Consider the following 21,753-nt stretch of genomic DNA (forward strand, 5'->3'; position numbering starts at 1 on the left):
AGACTCTCCTCTCCTCCCCAGTGAATTACACCCTCTCTCACATTTTCCCCTCCACTTGGCCTAATGAGGCCTTATTCTGGAGTTGGTGGAGGAGAGAAATAGAAAACTTCAAAAGCATCTTTAGGTACTACTTTTTCAAACTTTCTTCCCTGCAAGTCTCTGTTGCACAATCCTCCTTAACGTTGCAGGAGCTCTGAACCTTGGCCTCTTTCCTGCTGGCTGCTAATGTTCAGGCACACGGGGAAGCTGAGAGTAAACAATGGTACTAAAATTAATTAGTCAAGCTAAAATTAATACAACAAATACTTGCTCCTTCTAACTTTTTAAAGCTAAGGTTTTCCTGCAGTAGGCAGTGGGAGTGTGTGGTGGACACTATGTTGTGCAATCTGTAGAGTCTATTTGTGAGAAAGGCTTAAAACTGAGCACGCTGATGTGCAGAATAGAAGTGGTGCAGCATATTTCATGGGTCAAAACTGGTTCGTGGCTCAAGAGTTGGGAGTTCGCCTTGTAATCGGAAGGTTGCTGGTTCGAGCCCCGGCTCGGACAGTCTCGGTCGTTGTGTCCTTGGGCAAGACACTTCACCTACCACCTACTGGTGTTGGTCAGAAGGGCCGATGGCGCAATATGGCAGCCTCGCTTCTGTCAGTCTGCCCCAGGGCAGCTGTGGCTACAACTGTAGCTGCCTCCACCAGTGTGTGAATGGGTGGATGACTGGGTGTGTAAAGCGCTTTGGGGTCCCTAGGCGGGACTAGTAAAAGCGCTATACAAATACAGACATAAATATGTCTTCACTTATATGGACCAGTCAGACTGTTTGTGTTGGGTAGTTGACAGAAGTCTAGCAGATATTTTATTTATTTTTTATAATGCCACTGCCTTAGCCAAACATCCTCATATTAACAGGATTTGCTTGGTTAAATAAAAAGGTCTTAAGTACCTCTAATCTTAAGAATGACATGAAGTAACAACCAGCTGTTTTGAAGCTTCATCTTGTGGTTTAACTGCTGTTAGCGGTCCCTATGAAAACAAAGGAAAGCTGCCAGGAGTAAACTGATATCTCTCTCGTCTTGTGCATTTATTTTTTAGAAGAGAGTCAAGGTGTGTCAGCCTATATTAGAGAGTGAAATCACAAAGGTGAAACGCATTCACGGGCATGTTCGAGATAAATTTGTCTAGAAGAAGGGGAGAACATTTTAAAGAGACCAGTACTGAGGTCATTTTCTACAGGACAGTATATTACAGTTTTCTGGTTCTTTTTGCAGCCTAACAAGTCTGACTCAAAAGTTTCCCAACATGTATGTGTTAATTCCTCTAAAACCAAAGAAAATGGGCGAACACCAACCAAACCCAGAAGACTAGAAGCTCTGCTGCTACGTTACACATGAACCACCCAACAAACACAGGAAGAAAGGCTTTAACCCTCAATTAATATGTTGAAACATAAGAACCAGCCATGTAATCTACCTTAACACAAACACAACATGTCGGGTATTCACATCTTGCGAGGATATCTAATAATACTTACCCTAGCCTCTTGCCCTAACCATCAAAAATGAATGCCTAAACATACCTAATATACCTAACCATAACCTAACTGTAGCCCTTACACTAAAACCACATTTTGAGTCTCAGAAATGCCTTCAAACTTGCGGGGACCCTGATTTAGGTCCCCGTAAGTGCTGCTGGTCCCCAGGCGATCGTGGCTCAAGAGTTGGGAGTTCGCCTTGTAATCGGAAGGTTGCCGGTTCGAGCCCCGGCTCGGAAAGTCTCGATCGTTGTGTCCTTGGGCAAGACACTTCACCCGTTGCCTACTGGTGGTGGTCAGAGGGTCCGGTGGCGCCAGGGTGGCTGTGGCTATAATGTAGCTGCCATCACCAGTGTAAGAATGTGTGGATGACTGGATGTGTAAAGCGCTTTGGGGTCCTTAGGGACTAGTAAAGCGCCATTTACCATTTTACAAGTGTAGTAAGCTTCCAATATTTGGTCCCCACAACGATATAAATACACGCTCACACACACGCACCACACATGCAACAAGGATGTTTGCAGTCAGTCGATGACATAAATCGTCAACTATCAAATGCCAATATCAACACGAGCACCATTATTGCTGTGTTAGAAACCTGCCTGGGATCATCTCCAGGTTACACACACTAAATATACAATTGCATCTCAGCGTCTGGAGGATGTGCAGCTCCAAAAAGCCGAGCTATGATAAACAATGAAGGAGCAGAAACATTCCTCACTGGCAGATGGCTAAGGTCCAATCAAAACAAGTGCCCCGAATGTTAGCGTGTTGGGTCACGCTCATGTCACCATGTCTGTTTTAGTGGTGTGTGTGTGCACACAGATAAGATAAAGGCTGGCAGACGAGACTGGCAGTCTGCAGCACAGACGTGAGCTCTTCAACGTGATGGTGAAGGCCATGGATGGAAAGCATGATGATTACATGGGAGCTGGCAGCAGAGGACCTCGGATGTCTCAAGACGTCACCTGTTTGTCTGACTTTGTCTTTTTAGTCTCCCATCATGACAGGATCATCTCTACCTGATCCATACCCAACCCCCCAAATAAGTAAACATAATGTTCACTTATCATTTCAGTGATTTTTTTATTAGTATGTATTCTTAAAGATTTGTTTCCATTTTCAAAATAAGTGTAACTGGCATTTAAATACACCACTTTAACAGTAACATCAAAGAAAACATCTTTATACCAATAAGTATAAATACAATGATCATATTTCTATATAATATGAAGTACCAATGAAGAGGAAATCTAATCTAACACGGGCATGAAAATGAATCCCGGTTAACTGTAGCGCTGACAGGAAGGACACACAAGACAAATCAGGTCCGTTACAGATCAGGTAGCATCCCCGAGCAAGCATGAAAATACTGCAGCCAGAGAAAGCCGTGAACTCGGAGGCTGAGGTCACCGCGGTATCACCGCCAAGGGCCCATGAGCACTTGTGGTGATTAACCATTATTACCAGTGTTATCTGCACTACTGTCACATCTCACGGCTACTGCACCCACGTGTAAACACCGCTCGGTGACCAGTTCCCCTCGTCATCACCAACTTCGTGTGCTGACAAAGCAGAAATAAAGTCTGCGGTTGGTTACACGTCTCACAGGACTTCTGGCTGACACTTTACCACCGGCCTCAAAAACAACATGAATAACTGCTTTCCGTGGATTCGTTTAACCAAACAAACCATGACCACTCCAAACCCACGCATCCTTTTAATAAATTAGTGAGTAATTAGGGTGATGCATACTGGTGAGCTAATCCACAAACTAAACCATCCATCATAAAAGCACAGAAGAAACTTTCTGCTCGCATTTCGCCTTTTTAAATAAGCCGGCACCATGAGGCTCCATGAGGAGCACAGATGTCGTCATTTGGCACCAGAAAGTTTTAAAAGGGTAGTCTGAAGAGGCAGATCTCAAGAAACAAGTAGATGTAACAAAAAAAGAAGAAGAAAAGTGGAATTTCGTAACAAAACGAAACAAAAGAAGAGCACAGGGGAATTAAACCAAACAAAGCAGTGAATAAAAGAGGCGCCTGAAACTGTAAGATTAAGTGAGAAGTACTTTCCAAAAATAAAATCAAACAGCATAACTGCAGTCAGTCGTAACAATTCTTATCCTTACTTTCAGCTGGGGAAGATCACAAACCTGTACAACGAAGTAATAAGTCAACACAGCGTTTATCAGGCTAGATGTTAACACGTTCACATGAAAGGGATGGCGTTGGTGTTATATTACTGATCACAAACTGGGGTGGGTCTACTGAAGGCCGAGGGGAAATTTTACAAGGAGAACTAAAACTTTGGCCAGTGAGAAGCAGGTAAAGCTGCCATAAATGCCGTCTGTGGACGAGAACACATTCATCAGTATCACAGCTCTGTGATTAACACCTGACGTACCAGCGAATGACAAACGTCTAGCTATGTTTAAACTCTGATAATAAAGGATAAATATAAAAAAGAATTTTAAAAATGAATTCAAACTTAGGCTTGAAAAACTGACATAAGGTAAAAAAGTACAAAGTGCTCTGTTTTAGGATCATATATAGAGGCTTACAGAGCAATAAGGTTATTTTTATATTGCAGCCAGAACAAATAAAGTTGCTACTAAGAATCCGTATTTCTTACCGATGCTCTTCGGTGAAAGATAAAACTCTGCACTCTGAAGTCGAAGAGAATATCCTGTTAATCATTGAATTTAGAGAATTCAATGATTAACAGGCAGTGATTTCATTCATGTTGCCCAACAAAATGATGATAAGAACACTTAGTATTAAGTGCTGCCATGTGTGTTTCCATAAAATCAATATTTAAGTCTTTAAATGACAAAAGTAACGACTGCCAGTCCCAAACCTGGATAAATGAGAGGGTTGTGTCACTAAATAGCAAAATGACATTCAATATCAGTCACCCTTATTAGTCCAATAACTGTATTTGTCAGACTTGTGACAAATCTAAAAACATAAACAAGTTCTCAGATCTCAGATCTGGTTTCAACAGGCTTTCTCTGCAGACTGACTACGGAGCATGCATTTCATCATACCTTTTCTATGAATGGAGACTGCTTTTGAACAGATCCTTTGCAATTTCCAGCAGTTTGCTCCTCACATCTCGTCCGTCCTCTCACATCTGCACTCTGTCCTCTCAGGCCACTTTATATACAACCACAGGGAAGACCAGGTGAGGCTGCGCATGCCTTCATCAACCCCTAATTACTGTTTCGCTCGGTTCTCGTGCAGTTATCATCAACCAAAGCCGTCATTAGATGATAGAGCGATAGCTGTGGGCACGGTTTTGGTTCACCGAACACATTGTTATTGTGCTCCACTCATCCTGACTACACTCCAAATGACCACCAACCATAAAATTAAAGGGTTTCAACGTGACCCGGACTGACTCAGACCCCGTCTCTCTTACCCAGGCCAGGAATCCAGACACAGAAAGCCACAGAGCACGTGCACTGAAGGAAGTTACACACATTTTAAGTGGTGGGTTACTGTTTCCTTTTTACTTTAAGAGAACATTAAAGATAACTAATTTGATGGCTGCAGTTTAGAGTTTTTATGAGTAAGTTAAACATGACGTGGATTAAATCCAGTCTTAGACCATAAACCTTTTTCAAGTAGGTTAAATCCATTTGGGAAATGCACTGATTAAAAAAAATACAAATTGAGGTACAAAGTGAGGTACAAATTTAAAAAAAATCTAATTAAACTACAGATCATTGACTCTAACTATATGTAACTGAAATCAGCACAAAAACAGGATAAAACAAGCAGATCAAACAGAGCTCTTGGAAATGATCTTGTATGAAACATGTCAATAAAGTAATTGCTGAGAGGACGACTGAATACTGTACAAGTGCAAAGACTACAAAAGAAACTGAAAATCATTTTTCTAGTTACAGAAATGTGAAAGATATCCCTTAAATCTATAAATGCAAAAACATTATGCAAAATAGTTTCCAACCACAGGAAGTTTATTTTGTGTATGAATGTGAGAGTGAATGAATAGTGGCATTGTAAAGCGCTTTGGGTGCCTTGAAAAGTGCTATATAAATCCAATCCATTATTATTATTAATCCATTATTATTTTAAGTGTCTTCATAATTTCTGAGATAAGCTCATTTTTAAAAACTGCAGCAAAAACAAAAATAAATATTATTGTGCACAATTTGCAAAATGCAGCATGTGCATCAAAATAAACTATTTTCAACAGGTCAAAGTTCGAAGTGTTCCTGGAATTATACAGAAACTGTATAGTTCTTTCAGTAGCACCAGTGGGCATTTAAAAGGCCCCGAGGGGGAAAATAAACTACAATTCCTGCAAAAATTATGTAAAATTTGGGTTTTGCAAATAATGGCTGACATGTGATCGTTTGTTCTGATAACACGATGAAGTTTATTTCAACATAGGAAGTGCCACGAACAGATCGGCAAACCGTGTTTCTAGATTATAGTGTTTTTGTTGTTGCGTGCACTTTTTACGCAATTTTTGGAAATCCATTAGTGAAAGGAAACCATGACCTGGGACAAGTTAAATGCTTGAAGAACAACGAGACGCACAGCAAGCCATGATAGCAGTCAGAAAAGCCTTTGACAACGGCAGACTCACACATAAAGTAAGGCAGCTTGTTGTATAGAACTGTAAAGCTTGAGGTGCTTGCAGATAATGCTCATACAAAGTATGTATGATAGTGCATTATTATGTGCTATCATACAGGCGTGGAACAAACAAAATATGAATCCAGGGCCTTTAGCACACAAAGTAAAGTGCATGCACATCACCCAACGGGCCTGTGAAAGCAGTGAAACATCTCACCCGTCCCAATTTCATATGGAAAATGCACCACTGATGGCAGAAGGACAGATGTCAGTCTAATCCTGACTGAAAAAAGCCAGATCATGCATCAGTGACAACAGGCACATCTTTTCAGATCAGATCTTTGTTCATTTCTCACCTGCAATCCAAACTCTATTAATAGTATTTCCCTTCACATGTCTAGTGTTGGCTCCACTCGACGCACAACATGTTTGTGTAGCTGGTGCACGCACAGAGAGAGAGCTGTCGAAGGAAAAGCTGCCATGCTTTTTTGTTTTACAAAGTTCAGCACCAAACAAATTTCACATCATTGCTTTTAAAAAAAAGATTAATGTATATCTTGACCTGCTTGCATTACATTGTTAAAATAATACTAAAATATGGACTTAATGCCATCTGGGATGTGAACCCGAGACCTCGCACACCCAAAGCAAGAAGCAGACCAACGAGCCTCTAGCAGCAAACGAACACATGTCAGCCATGCTGCTTTCAAATATACTTATACATACAAACTTATAGCTAACCTGCCCAAGGTAATATTAAAAATATATCTGGAGCAAAAAAATAATAATAAATCAAACACAGTCTGCAAAATCTAGACTGTTTCTCTAAGCTTAGAGATAAGGTTTCTAAGGAGCAGCAGTGAGAGCGAACTCAGCGATCAAACAATTAACTTGAATTAAAATGTTTATTTTACTGGACTCTGTGCAAAATCATGAATTTCTGCATATTCCTTATATTTACCGTTATAGATTGTTATCTTATAACGTCTCTGCAGTTGGCAGCGCTCGTGGGGATCATTTAGTGTGGAAGAAGAATCATATGACATATGTGACATGCCCCTTTATATGTGAAAGCCCACAGAGCCTGAAGCAGAAAGTCAGCTTAACAGAGAATTTGATATCTTTTATCCCCAAATGTGGTTTTAGGTTTGGTCACACCAGCAACAAAAGAAAGGCTGGCTGTGTTAAACCATGTTTGTAGTACACCCCTCTGTGCTCATATCTCCAAACCATAGTGTCTGTATGTACACACACACTGTAGTTATTTTACAACAATAACACTGAAAGTAATAAAATGAAATACAACTAAATAAAACACTAAACTGAACTGTAAAGTTAACAATTAAAATAAAGGGCCTTTGAGATACTTGTAAAGTCTCCAACCTCATTCACAATACTCCTAATTATTGTTACTTTTAACTTTCTGCAGACTGTAATATAAACTATAACATTTCATAATGTGACCTACACAAGCGACCCTAAACGACTGACGAGGCAGTGGACTTTACAGGTTTAAGCAACTGTCAGTGTGAGCAATAAAAGATAACTTAACAATTAACTCATCCTATGCAATACATCTGTATATATGTTGAGTAAATATTAGAAGCAGTAGTAGTACTGAGTAACAGTTCCGACTTCCAGTGACCAAAATGAGATTCAATGTGTGCCAGAAAACAGATATTACATGCATACATTAAAGGGACTCTTTTGTTATTGGCAGATTTCTACAGACACCTGGGTGAGTCTCACCTGTCTGCACTCCTTTATTTCTCTCCAAAGTCAAATCTGTGGATTATCGTGGAGAACACTAAACCCAAAATTGAATGAGTTAAAAAGCTTGAAGATTACTTATCTACCTTTATAATATTAGCTTCTACACTAAAAACAATTGATTATTTAGCTATGGTCCTAAATGCTTACGCTGAATAAACACGGACACACTACCCTGTGTTCATCAATAAAACTGAGCAGACGTTTTATCTTAGTGGTCTGATAACCTGGAGTCAGGTATATTAGCTGCTTTTAGATTAGCCTGGAGAGTTAGCTTACCGGGTGACACTGTTAGGGACAGAAAATCAGGCTTGACGTCAATTCCTGTCAACAATTCAATTCCCGTGGCTCCGACACGAACCGCGACGTCAAATACAGGGAGTGAAAATGTCAGCTTTGGTGCGGACGATCCATCCGGCACTGCTCAGTCGTTCACACACAGACAGGACGTTTGCTTTTTAGCCCCTGGCAGCAGGAACGCGTGGAGGATGTGGTCGTTTTCACTGTGACGTCACAGACCGCACTGGCTTTTTCCACATGGTCGTGTCTGCCACCTTGCGTTCAAAGGTGGTACTGCATGAAAACCCCGTACCCTTATTATGCGTAAGCTATATTACTTTTCATTCAAGTTTAAATTTATTTTACTTTTTTTTTTTTTACCTAACATTAGTTTAACTAATGTTTTGTGATATTCTATTTTACTTCATCATTCTACATATTATATATATTCTCAAGATGATCCCACACTACCTGAATTATAATTAAAAGGATCAAAAAAGGATTGTTATAGGTTGTTTATTGTTGAACAAAAAGTGAGGTAGTTGACTATTCACTAATGTTGAGGTCATCATTATTGAACATTGGCTAGCCCGGTCCATGCTCCTCTGTGTGTTTTTTTATCTAAGTACCCTTTTTCTGCATTGCCAGTCTGTTTGGGATCAGTCTGTGAAAAATAAACCTTCTGCCAGGCAGACACCCTCCAAATTACATTCCCTCACAGTATTTATCTGTGTCCATATTTCTGTCATTTTTGATAAGATAAGATCTTTGATAAGATCTTGGCATCAACATGCTTCCACTGTGTTTTACAGAGGGCTTTACACATTCACTGTCGTATCTGCCTGCTGTAGATAGGATTTTCAGGCCTGCCACATCTTTCATCCCCAACTTTTTTTTCCTCAGAAAAGAAATACACCCTCATTTCAGATGCTTTGGGAGTCACTTTATTTGTGCAGAAATACTATTTCATGCCTGTCAAACTCTGTTGTCTTTGTCTCTCTTTTTTAAGAGTAAACTAAATTACAAATTGTAAGTTTTTGAGAAATGCTTGTTGTATTTTATGCATAGAAAGAAGAAATTGCAAAGAAGAAATCTGATAGACCTGCAGAAACCCAAAAAAACACTTTACCAACTTATATGAAAGTCTGGCACCTTGGAAGCAAAATATTTTAAAAATGAGAAGTAGGTCAACAAGCTATTTATCCATTAGTGGCAACTGACCAATAATTTAAAACGTTCATGTGTTGCTAAACAATATTGTTAAATATCTTAAACCTTAAAAAAAAACCTAGCAGAAATGAATTTAATATAATAAAATAAATACAGGTCATGATATAAAATATGCTAAAGCAAACAAATATGTTATTATGGTAAGAACTCCACAAAAGAAGGAGTGGATGGATTTATTTTCAAAATTTATTTGTCATTTAATTTTTGGTTTAAATTCCCAATTTCATCCTTAAATGTTCAATATATATAATATAGTGAAGTAAACTGTGATCACAAAAAGTAATTCAAAATAAATGTGTTGTTCCATCCCTACCGTGTAATTCAGAACATTTTAGGTGAATTCTATTTATGATTATATAATTAATAAACCCACAAAGTACCCTAAAGACACGCAGATAAGCCTGACAAACACAGTGAGAACTCATTTGCATAAAGTGCGCTACATCAATGGATGTGTTGTGTATACTTTTTTTTTTTTACTGCCCAAGCGCCCACGATCTCATACAGTACGTAAACATTAACAAATAAAGGGCTCGTCCGGGATTTGAACCCGGGACCTCTCGCACCCAAAGCGAGAATCATACCCCTAGACCAACGAGCCATGCTGTGTCGGGGAACATCGTCCATCATATTCGAACGAGCTAAGCTAAATGCTGGTTACACTGTTAATATACAGTATATTCATTATTGAGCACGGTAATCAAGGTCTCGACATTTTGATGCCAGACTGCACGAGTAACCACGTCGCTCTCTCTCAGGATACCTTGGTTTGATTGGTTGGTGCCCGGGGCTGATGGCTGACGTCACCCCATTCAACTTGAAACGCATCCGCTGTTCTGGACCAGCCGTTTTAAATGCATATCACTAAGCAAGGGAAAGTACCAGAGCACAAGGCCACCTGGGGAAGGACAGCGCATGCGTGTGTAAAGTACGAGGCGAACTGTCCAATGAAATGCTAGAAAATGTTTTATATATAGGAAAAGCTTGAAAACACATGAAGTCAATAGCTACACAAACAAATAGCAAAAGACTGCAAAATGACCATCAAACACTTAAAATGAATCAATTTTTTGTCTGAAAATTTTCACCTTTAAAAATCAGATCAGTGTATATATATTTAAACACAACACAAAGCCCATATCCATTCGAAAGAAACTAAATTACAGGAATACTTCTGCGCTTGCGTGAGGATTAGTCGGGCGGAAGTTGCTTTGATTGCGGAAGTGTACAGATGCTGTTGGTTGTAGGCGCAGCTCACTAACAATTAGCCTTAGGGCCGTAATTTGACCGTGTTTATTATCCACTTGTATGTAGTTCTGTGGGAGCTTCGGGTTCAGGTTCACGGCTCGATCAGGTAAGAAGGATGATGGCATTTGTACGGAGGTGGAGAGCTTTTTACCCGTTTATTAGAGGCTAACTTAGCACAGGCTAACGCGACGTTTTTAAAGAGCTCGATCAGTTCAGTGACAGGGATACAGGGATCGATGGGAAAATATAGTGACACACAGGGAGTGTCGTGAAGTTTTTAAAGGAGGTGAAAGCAACCCTGAAGGTTAAATAGACTATGACCGAGCTAGCAAATGGTTTGGATAAAAAACGAAGTCTGGCACGACATATTTGTAATTTACCCGTTTCTATAAAGATCACACTGACTGTAAACATAAAAGTTACTGTCACTGTGGTTTTTACGCTTTACTTTCTCAAATACTCTGTCAATAAATTTTCTAAGGAATTTATTTATGTCAAGCACCTTATTCGTGTTTTCATTGCAGGTTAATTTTGATATTATATAGTTATATAGACTTAAAATACACAGTCATGTTGAGAAATCTAATTTTTACCCGCATTTGATGACTGAATGCTTCTGAAATTCACGAGGGTTTATCTCAACTATAAAATTTAGTATCACACGCTGCCAACCCCAGCTGTGGTTGTGTCATCTCTAATTCTGTGTGAGTCTACAATAAGGGTAGATTACTGGATAATCATTTTAAAAGGTTTAAGGTTTCTCTAGGCTTTTTTGTTTAGAAGAAGAGTATTGGAGCCAAATGAAAAATAACACCTTGTATTAAAGATATACATAATATCTTTAAGCCGTTTTTATAATTAGGCTTACAGACACTTATCCATAAAGAAAATTTTGTTTACCAAAAATACCATCACGTCACTTCCTACAGGCCTATTCTGAGTCTACAAAACAAGTTTCAATATTTTATGCAGATATCAGTGTTGTAATTGGTAATAAAGTTTAGTTTTTCTCCATGAATATCTCCTTAGTTTTATGTTCATCATCTACTTTATGTGGGCAACATAAATAATTTAGACTTAACAAAGCAGTGACTAAATGTGTGTTACGTAATATTACTAACTTGTTATATAGACCATATATAATATGGTCTATATATACACACACAATTGTATTGGGTTTTTTTTTTTTGGGGGGGGGGGGGGGGCAAGACTGTTTGTGCAGCTGTGTATGTTAGAAAGAAAACGGTAGATAGCACCGGACAGCATGAACCACAAGTACCACCCCTCTGCTCCTTTTATCAGCGCCACACCTCTTGAGCTAAACTGTTAAGAAGTGGCCGCCTCTTTACACACTGTGTTTCTGTGCCTTCTAGCCAAGAAGCCATCATGGGAGAATCAATAGCAGCCATTTGACTGTTAGTCAGCATGCTGATGAAGCCTAGAGAACCTCGAGTCACACCAAATCGACCCTCCCAGCAGTTTTTTTTCCCTAAATATATTCAGCAGCCAGTGATTTTTAGACTGAGTTGTGGCCTTGATACTGAGGACACACAGCCTCTTTGTGCTAGCGTATACGAGAGTCTGTGTTTCCTACATACTTACTGAATTAATTACTTAAAATATACTCTATATACGCATAGTTTCCAGTGATGTCATTGTGAATTCCTAATAGAGTCATTTGTTAAAAACTCCAGCTGGATATGCCTTACTTTTTTTTTCAAGATTCCTTCTTGCTGTTAACTTCTAATAAAATGTACATTTCCTTAGGACTCATGAAGGTTGTAGAGAGTTCTGAAAGCAGATGAAGCAGTGTCTGACAGAAAAACTGTGAAACAAATGTGCAGCATTTTAGAGGTTTAAAGGGGCCAACTAAATGTTCTCTTATTTATTCCCCACTCTAGTTAGCTCTATAGTTTTGTTTTTTACCTGCTTAGACTTTCCAATTCCTGTTTGAGAATGAAAGTCTGACTCTGCACAGTCTTTGAATAATTGTGTTCAATTGTCTTTTTCTCAGTATTAACCAAAATAATCATGTTTAGTTTTACCTCCAAGTCAGAATTCAGATTGACGGTGCGTTCAAAGGCTCTCGGATGTTCAAACCCGGCGTTATGAATCCACTGTTGGCTTAAAGACGCCACTGAGTCAGCCTGTTTCTCCAGTCTTACAGGTTGAGCCATCGTGATGGCCGATCACACTGATGTCAGCCTGCAGCCGGAGGAGCGCGTCCGCGCCCTGACCAAGAAGGGCAGCTCGGTGGAGATTAATGACGACATGCCCCCACGCCGCTACTTCCGCTCAGGCATGGAGATGATCCGCATGGCTAACATCTACACGGAGGAGGGCAACATCGAGCATGCCTTTGTCCTTTACAATAAATATATTACGTGAGTGTCTTTTCACATTTCCGTCCATATTGACTGAAGTAAGCTGAAGGAGTTTACGTAAAGACCTCTCTTAAGAGTTTTCTGACCTTTATGGGTCTTGATATATTTTTTTCCCCCTCCTAAGGCTCTTTATAGAAAAACTTCCCAAGCATCGGGATTACAAGACAGCCAACATTCCTGAGAAAAAGGACACACTAAAGGTCGTCATCCAGTTTTATTTTGTTTGTTTTTTTGCATTACTAATTGTTTTCAGAGAAAGTTTGACACTTACTTCATTCTGATTGATCTACAGAAACTGAAGGATGTTGCGTTTCCTCAGGCTGAGATTCTCAAAAAGGCTCTACTGAAAAGATTTGAACAGGAATATGCTCAATATCTTGTCAAAAAGGTGAGCTGAGACACTCTTTTGTGAATTTACACCCTTGCATCACATTGCTGCATTAACCTCCTAAGACCCGAACTCTTTCATGGCATGAATTTGTAAATTCTCTTTGCTATTTGGGCTGTTTGGGACCTGATGAATGTAAAAGCAAAGAATTTTAAGATTTTTTTTTTTTACCTGATTTTATCTCTGACAAAAATAAGATTGACATATGAGGACATTTGTTTTAAATTTCAATAGAACATTTGCAGTATAATGTCCTCGTTAGTGGTTATCAGGCCCTTTCATGAAATACTATTTCCTGCCTGTCAAACTCTGTTGTCTTTGTCTCTCTTTTTTAAGAGTAAACTAAATTACAAATTGTAGGTTTTTGAGATAGACATGCCAAAAAATGCTTGTTGTATTTTATGCATAGAAATAAGAAATTGCAAAGAAGAAATCTGATAGGCCTGCAGAAACCCAAAAAAACACTTTACCAACTTATATGAAAGTCTGGCACCTTGGAAGCAAAATATTTAAAAAATGAGAAGTAGGTCAACAAGCTATTTATCCATTAGTGGCAACTGACCAATAATTTAAAACGTTCATGTGTTGCTAAACAATATTGTTAAATATCTTAAACCTTTAAAAAAAACTAGCAGAAATGAATTTAATATAATAAAATAAATACAGGTCATGATATAAGACGTAGAGTAAAATTTTTTATTTTGGTCTAGACATCCCAAAATGTGATGTCCACATATGTGGACGCCAGGTCCGAGGAGGTTAAGTCACACTGGAAAGGTTTAAGAGATTAGAAGTAATTAAATAAAAACTAATTTACATTTAAAGTCCATAAGCAGGTGAATCATTAACAAGTCCCACAGTACGCTCATATCACAGTTCATTAATATGCACCTAAGCTGACCTTGAATAGTCAATCAGTAGCAGTTCATGTGCCACGCTAACTGTTCTACAGCAAACTTGTTTCATCATCAAAAAGATCGATACATTTAATGTCGCAGTTTAAAAAAAGGGCCAAAAAGAGAAACCACGGCTGAAACTAAGCCAGTATGTGATGTGTTTGCTACATGCTCAGAAAGAGGAGGAGGAGGTGTTGGCGCGGCAGCAGTCCAAGCAGCGAGCGCTGGACGCAGAGCGGGAACGTGTGGCTGAGATGCAGCGGCGGCAGCGGGAGCAGGAGCAGTTCAGTGCCTTTGAGGAGATGATCCGCCGCCAAGAGTTGGAGAAGGAGCGCCAACGAGTGCTTCTGGAGTTTGCCACTCCGGCTGAGCCTTCCTCTGACACACCCCTCATCCCAGGCATCCAGGGCCCCCCGTTAGTCTCCCCTACCTTTCCTCAGATCCCAGGAGAACTGTCCAACCACCAACATAACCGCCCTCCCACATCCATCGGCACACCCACCACCGGCCCGCCCAGCTTTGACCGCTCACTCAAGCCAGGGTCTCTGGTCAGCCCGGGGAATAACAGTGAGTTCATTCTTTTGTGTCACGGTGGGCTGGCCTTCACAGGATTTAAAGCGCTGCCCTCCTCCTGGGGGGGAAGTATTTATTCCTCTGAGCTGATTTCTTTCCCCCCCGACCTACTTAATTTTATTTGTTTGTTTGCACCATGACTTGTTTCAGAATCTCACAAGAGTCAAACTTTCCCATTCAGCTTTTGTGTATGGTCTCTGCAGATACAATGGTGGATGCCCTTCGGCAGTTGGCTGTTCCCGCTGAGTTGTGCCGGAGCTTTCTGCGGTTGGCTGAGGCCAACACAAGCAGAGCTGTAGAAACTTGTGGCATCCTATGTGGCAAACTGGTAAGAAGCTGGAACGGTGTAGCTATGCTGGAGCGATAGGTTGCTTTTATGCAGCCCTTGAGCCCAGAGGTGCTAAATGTTGTGTCAATAATTCTGAGGCTGTGAACATTTTATGAATGTGGATTTTAAATTAAACAACAGTTGATGTCCCTCTTCAGAGGTGTAGACGATAATTTGACTCTTATCTCATTGCTCTTTGGCTACTCTGCCCATTGTTTACATTATATCATTTGCTGGTGGAGTTAACTTCAAGCTCTTTCCCCTTTTCTATGAGCATGACTGAGCGTTTTTGCTAGCAGCTCTGTAAGTGCTCAGTGTTAATTTTGTGCAGGCAGTGCCCTTGGGTAGCACTTTGGCAGACAGCAGGACATGCATAATTTAAAGGGGTGTAAAAGCAAGACACTTTTTGTGTTTGGTCCAGACCAGAAATGCGTTTACTGTGACCCACGTCATCGTACCAAAGCAGTGCGGCGGACCGGACTATTGTGACACGGAAAACGAGGAGGAGCTCTTCCTCATGCAGGACCAGTATGATCTCATCACGCTCGGCTGGATACATGTGAGTAAAAGATGGGCAGGTTGGGCAGAGTCACCCACACCAATCAGCTTAGCTTATAAACTTTATTCAAAGAATAGATTAAAACATTACTCACTGTCAGAAGAGAAAAATATAGATGCGTGTAAATTATAGGAGTAAAATCAGGCATAGATGATAAATAAGACGATAACCAGAAGATAAAGACGTCACCAAAGCCACCCTGTAAACCATAGGTGTCAAACTTTGGCCCGCAGCGTAATTACATTTGGCCCGTGAAGCCATACCAAATTACTATTAGAGCTGGCCTACTGGTATTATACAGCTTATATATATAGTTTAGTATTAAGCTTTGCTTTTTCCATATTCAGTTTTTCAGCAAAATGTGTTTGAGTCCATAACAAAAGATTAATTCTTATATCTGGAGGAAGGTTTTTTTGCCAATAAATATTAATGTTAGCCCGCAACTTTGTTCCAGTTTTGAATTTTGGCCCACTGTGTATTTGAGTTTGACACCCCTGCTGTAAGCTGATTCATAGTGAGGTAATCCTCTGTCTGATTTCACACTAAAATAGATTTTCCTCATGTGTTCACGAGGGCCGAGGGGAAAAAGTATCGTAATATTTTGTGTGGTGATATTGTATTAATACAGCAACACCAAATATTAGCATTGTATTAAATAAATTAAAATACTATATGAACACTACAAATAAGAGCGCTCACCTCATACTGAGATTCTTCCTAACTCAGAGCAAACCAATGGCTCAGTCACACGAGTAAAGATATAACTGCAACCTACAAAAACAGGTCAACTGATAGGAAGCAACCTTTCTGAAATTAGCGACAAGAACAGGAAGAAGCAACGCTCAAATATGAAGCTAAAATTGAGGACTGTTTAATGGAGGCTGTCAAAAACTGTCTAAGCAGAGGGATTAGAAACCACCCATCACATTCTTCAGTAATGAACCGTACTTTAATGCTGCTTAACTGTGTGGAACCTCGTATCAACCAAAGTCAGAGTAGGTACTAAAACCTGCCGCCTAATGTGAAACTGTTCACTGTTCGGTTTTGAATTTGTATTAGTTCAGGTGTATAGTTAAACTTTTTTTTTAGACATTCTGACCTGCATAAACTACAGTTTGGCTCACAAGAATAAGTCCTCGTGGCTACCACTGGTCCTGTTCTGCTGTGTGATGAGCACTGAAGTAAACTGAGGTCTGTCCTGTGTGTTTCCCAGACTCACCCCACACAGACAGCCTTCCTGTCCAGCGTAGACCTCCACACGCACTGCTCCTACCAGATCATGCTGCCAGAGGCCATCGCGATAGTCTGCTCGCCTAAATTCAACGAGTGAGTGGGAGAACTCAGTGTCCTGTCTTTACAAACTATGGGATGTTTTTTGTCTTTTTCTGTGATCTAACCGTGTGTGTGTGTGTGTGTGTGTTTCAGAATTGGCTACTTCAGACTGACAGATCGGGGAACAGATGAGATTTCCACATGTAAACAGAAAGGGTTTCATCCTCACAGCAAAGAGCCACCTCTATTTACAGTAAGTATGTCTGTGCTGTGAAGTCATAGATGCAGTGTTGTCGCAAATGGAAAGAATTTGTATTGCTAAAGAAAACGATGCAATTTCTGGGGATATTGAAGTTATATAGATGATTTAGGATTATAGAAACAAATTTAACTGCAAGTGGCACAAAAAAAGAAAAACGCGCTGTTATTTTGAAAAATCTAACACTAAAGCATCCTATAATTAACTCGTGGCTTTTATTAAAAAAATCTTCTGTGCATCCAGATTATTTTCTATAACTCCTATAACTGGAGTTACATTTTATTTTGAAAATCCCAAAGTGTTTAAACAGGATTATAATTTCCAGTAACTAACTGGAGTCTTTTATTTTTCGAAGGATTGTTAATAATGATGTAAAAATAATCTCATCTTGACAGACTGCGTGACTGAGCCTCACCACTTCCCCTGGAAACTTATTTTACTTGCTTCTAACCAGCCAGTTAGAACAAGGAAAAGTACTGGCCTCACTCCAAATTAAAGTGATTTCAGTGTCGCAGTAAAACATCAACAGTCTTACTAAAGCTGTAGTGGGATTGCATCATCATCATCTCCTGTTTGGTAGTCAGGAAACTGAGTCTTTTTCCTGTCTTGGCGTTCCAATAAAGTCAGCCATGTTTAACATTATTTGAAGTCTGCGCTTGCTCCGTGCTGTGCCCACATTCTGCCAGATCTTTTTTTTATTCTTAAAGCTCTTTTATCTTTATTTAGAACAAACTACTCCACACAGAACTGCAGGTGTGGCCAAAAGCTCCTTCCTTGTTTCTGCTCCAGTTTTTCTGCTTGTAAATTTCCACCATGTGCATGATGGGAAATAACCTCAAAAGGAATCCAACTGTAGTCTTGCAAAAAGTAAACATGTTTATAACGTATGACTGAAAGCTCTGACGTGCCTGGGTTTTTTTTTTTTACGTGCCAGGGTGGCATGCAGGTAGATGCAACTCTCCAGAATAAAGATCTTGTTTCCCGCAGCTGTAGAGTACAGTTTATCTTCCCTACAGATATATGTACTGTGCACAGTGTTCTGTGGAAAGTCGTATATGATTTTTGGCACGGGCAGGGCTTATTGCCAAAAAAGTGCAGATGAAGTGATGACCAAGGGTTCAGTGTAGCTTTTTCTTTCTTTCTTATATGAGATATTTTTAAAAGGTCAGTTAACTCAAAGAGTACTCAAATCGACTCAATAGGAGGCGTTTTCTTATATTTACTGCAGTATCTCAGTCAGATTAAAGGTTCATAGAGAAAAATAAAACATCTTAAATAGATTTGATTATTACTTTTTCAATAAAATAACTTAAATGTTTTAATAGTTTACATTTCTCTAACATGTGAAAAATCCCAGCATCCAAACAAGGAGGAGACACAAATCCAGCCTCAGGGAGTCACGAGCTTAGTGTCCTCACAATGGCCGTCCCAAAGGCGGATAGATGGGAGGGTTGCATCAGGAAAGCCCTCCAGTTTTAACTCCGTACTAATCTGTGGGCTGGATAACTTTCATCAGATCGAACTACCTAAATCTTCCTGAGAATTGCTTTTTTATTTATATTAGTAATGAAAAACTGCATGTGTAGAATCAAAGCTGTTTAAAAAAACAAAAGCTTGAGAAACGGATTATTTTTGTCCCAAGATAGAATTTAAAAGGATTTTTCCACAAGTTATTTGTGTGCAAACGTGTGATATTACAGCTTTATGAATGGCTCACTGTCCACATCGTTGGCCAACAGCATGCTAATTAATGTTAAGAGAGCGTAAACCAAGAAATAAATATTTCAAAAGTACTTTGCTGTAATCACAAGGAGACGTATATCTGCCTCCACATGAAACGTCTGCTGTGATTCCCAGTCCGGCTCTTGTTTGGCTCTGCTTTGGGGGAAGAAGGGATGGGAATGGGGTCCTGTACTCTTCCTGGAGTACCGTACCCCAGAGTGGCTAACTGTTTGAGCATCTAACTGAAATGTGTTTCTCCTTTTTCAGCACGCCGGACATGTCACCATCACTGATGGCACCGTGTCCATGATGGATTTGCGGTGATCTCTTTCCTTTTTTTCACCAAAACACTCACAGACTGTTTTATCAAGGAAAAAAACACTCGTTTTTATTTTCAGGGCGGTTCTGAGCAGATGCTGGCCGCCAGTTTACCATAATTATGGACCTCGGTTGTTCTCAAAGAGAATGACGCTGCAAACGCTTTTCTTTTTATTATGTTTTTTGTTCTGTTAAGAAGATAATCCACATATTGTTGCACTTTCCAAACAAGCAACTGCAATCCAGCTGAAGGACTTGTTCTTGGGGCCCTTTGTTTCTGTCAGTGTGTGGTGTACTTCTTTCCTTTTGTCATTAATAAAGATGTTTGTTCATCAGTGAGAGACGCACGTCTGGTAACCCAAACCTTTCTTGCACCATCGTCACATTTTGGTTTCTGCCTGAAGGATAAAGTGCCATGGATGAGAACATAAACTTGTTTTTGAGTCCAGTGTAGAGTTTTTAATTTATTCTGTGTTCTTTTAAATGAGTGATGAGAGAAGTGAAAGCAAGTTGTAACTCAGGTTTGCAGGCAGTGCTTGTGTTGCTGCGCTGTATTCTATTTTTATACCCCATCACTCCAGATCATCCTCTACCGTTAAAGGTGTCTGTGTGAAGTTTAAAAATGTCCTTATTGTTTCTTGGATAAAGGGTTGGTCGATCTTTATCATGTGTTCACGCTTCAGAGGACAAGTGTGCAATCTGAATGTACCTGAATGCTCCACATTACAACATTTTACTAACCACCAGGCCCTGGATCATGCCTCTGTAACCAGTTTTGTTTGCTCCCTTCTCTTGTTAGAAGAGGTCGATGATTAGCCATAATTACGAATTAATTGCCAAGAAAAGAATAAACTTGTAGATGAATTTATCCTGTATTGTCTTGTTATGTTTGTACACTGAGAAATAATGTCAGAAATAAGAGATGCAGCTACACAGATTGGAAGAGGAAAAAGAAGATGAAGACAAATACGTGTCCAAAGCTCGGACAGGACGGGACTTTTCTGGACGATTCAACAGATTTGTAATGAAGAAAATTGATCATTTTTACATAAGTGAGCCTGTAGTTTGCGAAAACGCAGCCAATTTGGTAAGTTCAGTGATATGAAGCATTCCACTAAGAACACAAAATAGTGGATCAAACTCAAGCAGACCCATGAGGAACGAATAATAACCTTTCCAAAAGTATACAGGGTAAGCGCAGGTTTTACACGCTGTTTTTTCTGGAAACAGACTGTCGGACAAATTAGGCAGCTGAAGGAAAGTTTGTGTTTTTTATGTAAACATAAACTCTTCAGTTAGAAATTGTCTGAGAATCTTGTTTATAAATCAGTTTTAAATCTCGTGTGGAGGTCACCTTATAGTCCACTTTATAAAGCTGACATCGTGTCTGATCTGTGCCTTGTAGATAGTGTTACTGTGCCAAGTGCGTAAATGCACACATAGCTTTTGTTTGGCTGCAGGTTAAGATCCTTTAACGTTTGACTCTATCTTCCTTGAATCAATCTACTGGCAAACAGTTACAGTGTGCGTGGACGCAGGCAGCGGAAGTTAGTAACAACTTAACAGCCTATTAAAAATATTGATTAAAATATTTTGTTTTTGTGACCCTGTCAGTTTGGCTTATGGCAGCTTGAATACACTCAAATGGATGATGATAATAATAACAATAATAATAATAATACATAATATATAATCATATATAATTTATTTATAGGTGCCTTTAAGACCCTCAGGGTCACCTTACAATAACACAAGAACAATAGCAGCAGTAAAATATAATAAACATGGCAAAATAAAATGTAGACAAAAGGTTAAAAAAAAAAAAGCAGCAAAAAATGTATTGGTGTTTTTATCGTGTATGACTATGATTTATCACATAAAAGTTATGATCAACCTGTTTTGTGTAACATTTCAAGTGCTCTTATGAGCCCCAGTAGATGCTCTCTCTGCTCAACCGTAAATTCTGCTAAGTGTGCTTTGCAGTCCCCAAAGGTAAAAGAGATGAACTGCAGGCTCACAGAATCAATGAGAAAACAGTTTTTCAACTGTGACATAAAAAGACATAAAACACAAAATTGCTGATTTAAAAAATACAGTATGATACAGTATGTCTACAGTATGAATTTGGAACTCAAAATTAGGCTGTGGTTGTCACACATTTTATTTCAATGATGGCAAAACAAACAAACAAACACTGTTTTTACATATTTCATAAAAATCCTACAATTTATCTTTACAGAGAGTCACAATACTCTATTTCTGACCGAACTACATGATTGTGTATAGCTCCTTATTTAATTGTTTCAATTCAATGCTTAAAATGTCTTTACCGGATTGTCAATAGGGGGCAGTAGAGTGCAGCTGTTACATACAGTGTACAGTTAATCACGAC

The 21,753-nt window shown here is 39.5% G+C and overlaps 2 protein-coding genes and 1 non-coding gene across 3 annotated transcripts in view; 1 reads left to right on the forward strand and 2 right to left on the reverse strand.

Annotated features, from left to right (window-relative positions):
• The window catches only part of slc39a14 (solute carrier family 39 member 14), a 30,718-nt gene extending 22,337 nt beyond the window's left edge, over positions 1 to 8,381 (reverse strand). The window contains exon 1 of the mRNA XM_087849495.1: positions 8,185 to 8,381. The gene's annotated coding sequence lies outside the window, so the exon portion shown is untranslated. The remainder of the gene's footprint in view (positions 1 to 8,184) is intronic.
• Positions 8,382 to 9,943: 1,562 nt separating this feature from the next.
• On the reverse strand, positions 9,944 to 10,015 carry trnap-ugg (transfer RNA proline (anticodon UGG)). The gene has a single exon. It is a non-coding gene; the product is annotated as a tRNA-Pro (tRNA).
• Positions 10,016 to 10,619: 604 nt separating this feature from the next.
• LOC102783993 (STAM-binding protein-like A) lies at positions 10,620 to 20,219 on the forward strand. Its single transcript, XM_087849496.1, has 10 exons — positions 10,620 to 10,768; positions 12,822 to 13,046; positions 13,171 to 13,246; positions 13,339 to 13,434; positions 14,507 to 14,897; positions 15,107 to 15,231; positions 15,653 to 15,790; positions 17,004 to 17,116; positions 17,216 to 17,315; positions 19,311 to 20,219. The coding sequence occupies exons 2-10, from the start codon at positions 12,844 to 12,846 to the stop codon at positions 19,365 to 19,367; spliced, it is 1,299 nt and encodes a 432-aa protein (XP_087705622.1). The 5' UTR covers positions 10,620 to 10,768; positions 12,822 to 12,843; the 3' UTR covers positions 19,368 to 20,219.
• The last annotated feature ends 1,534 nt before the right edge of the window (positions 20,220 to 21,753 follow it).

This window comes from Neolamprologus brichardi, chromosome 12 (assembly GCF_056152115.1).
Source record: "Neolamprologus brichardi isolate AB-2024 chromosome 12, ASM5615211v1, whole genome shotgun sequence".
NCBI classification, from domain to species: domain Eukaryota; kingdom Metazoa; phylum Chordata; class Actinopteri; order Cichliformes; family Cichlidae; genus Neolamprologus; species Neolamprologus brichardi.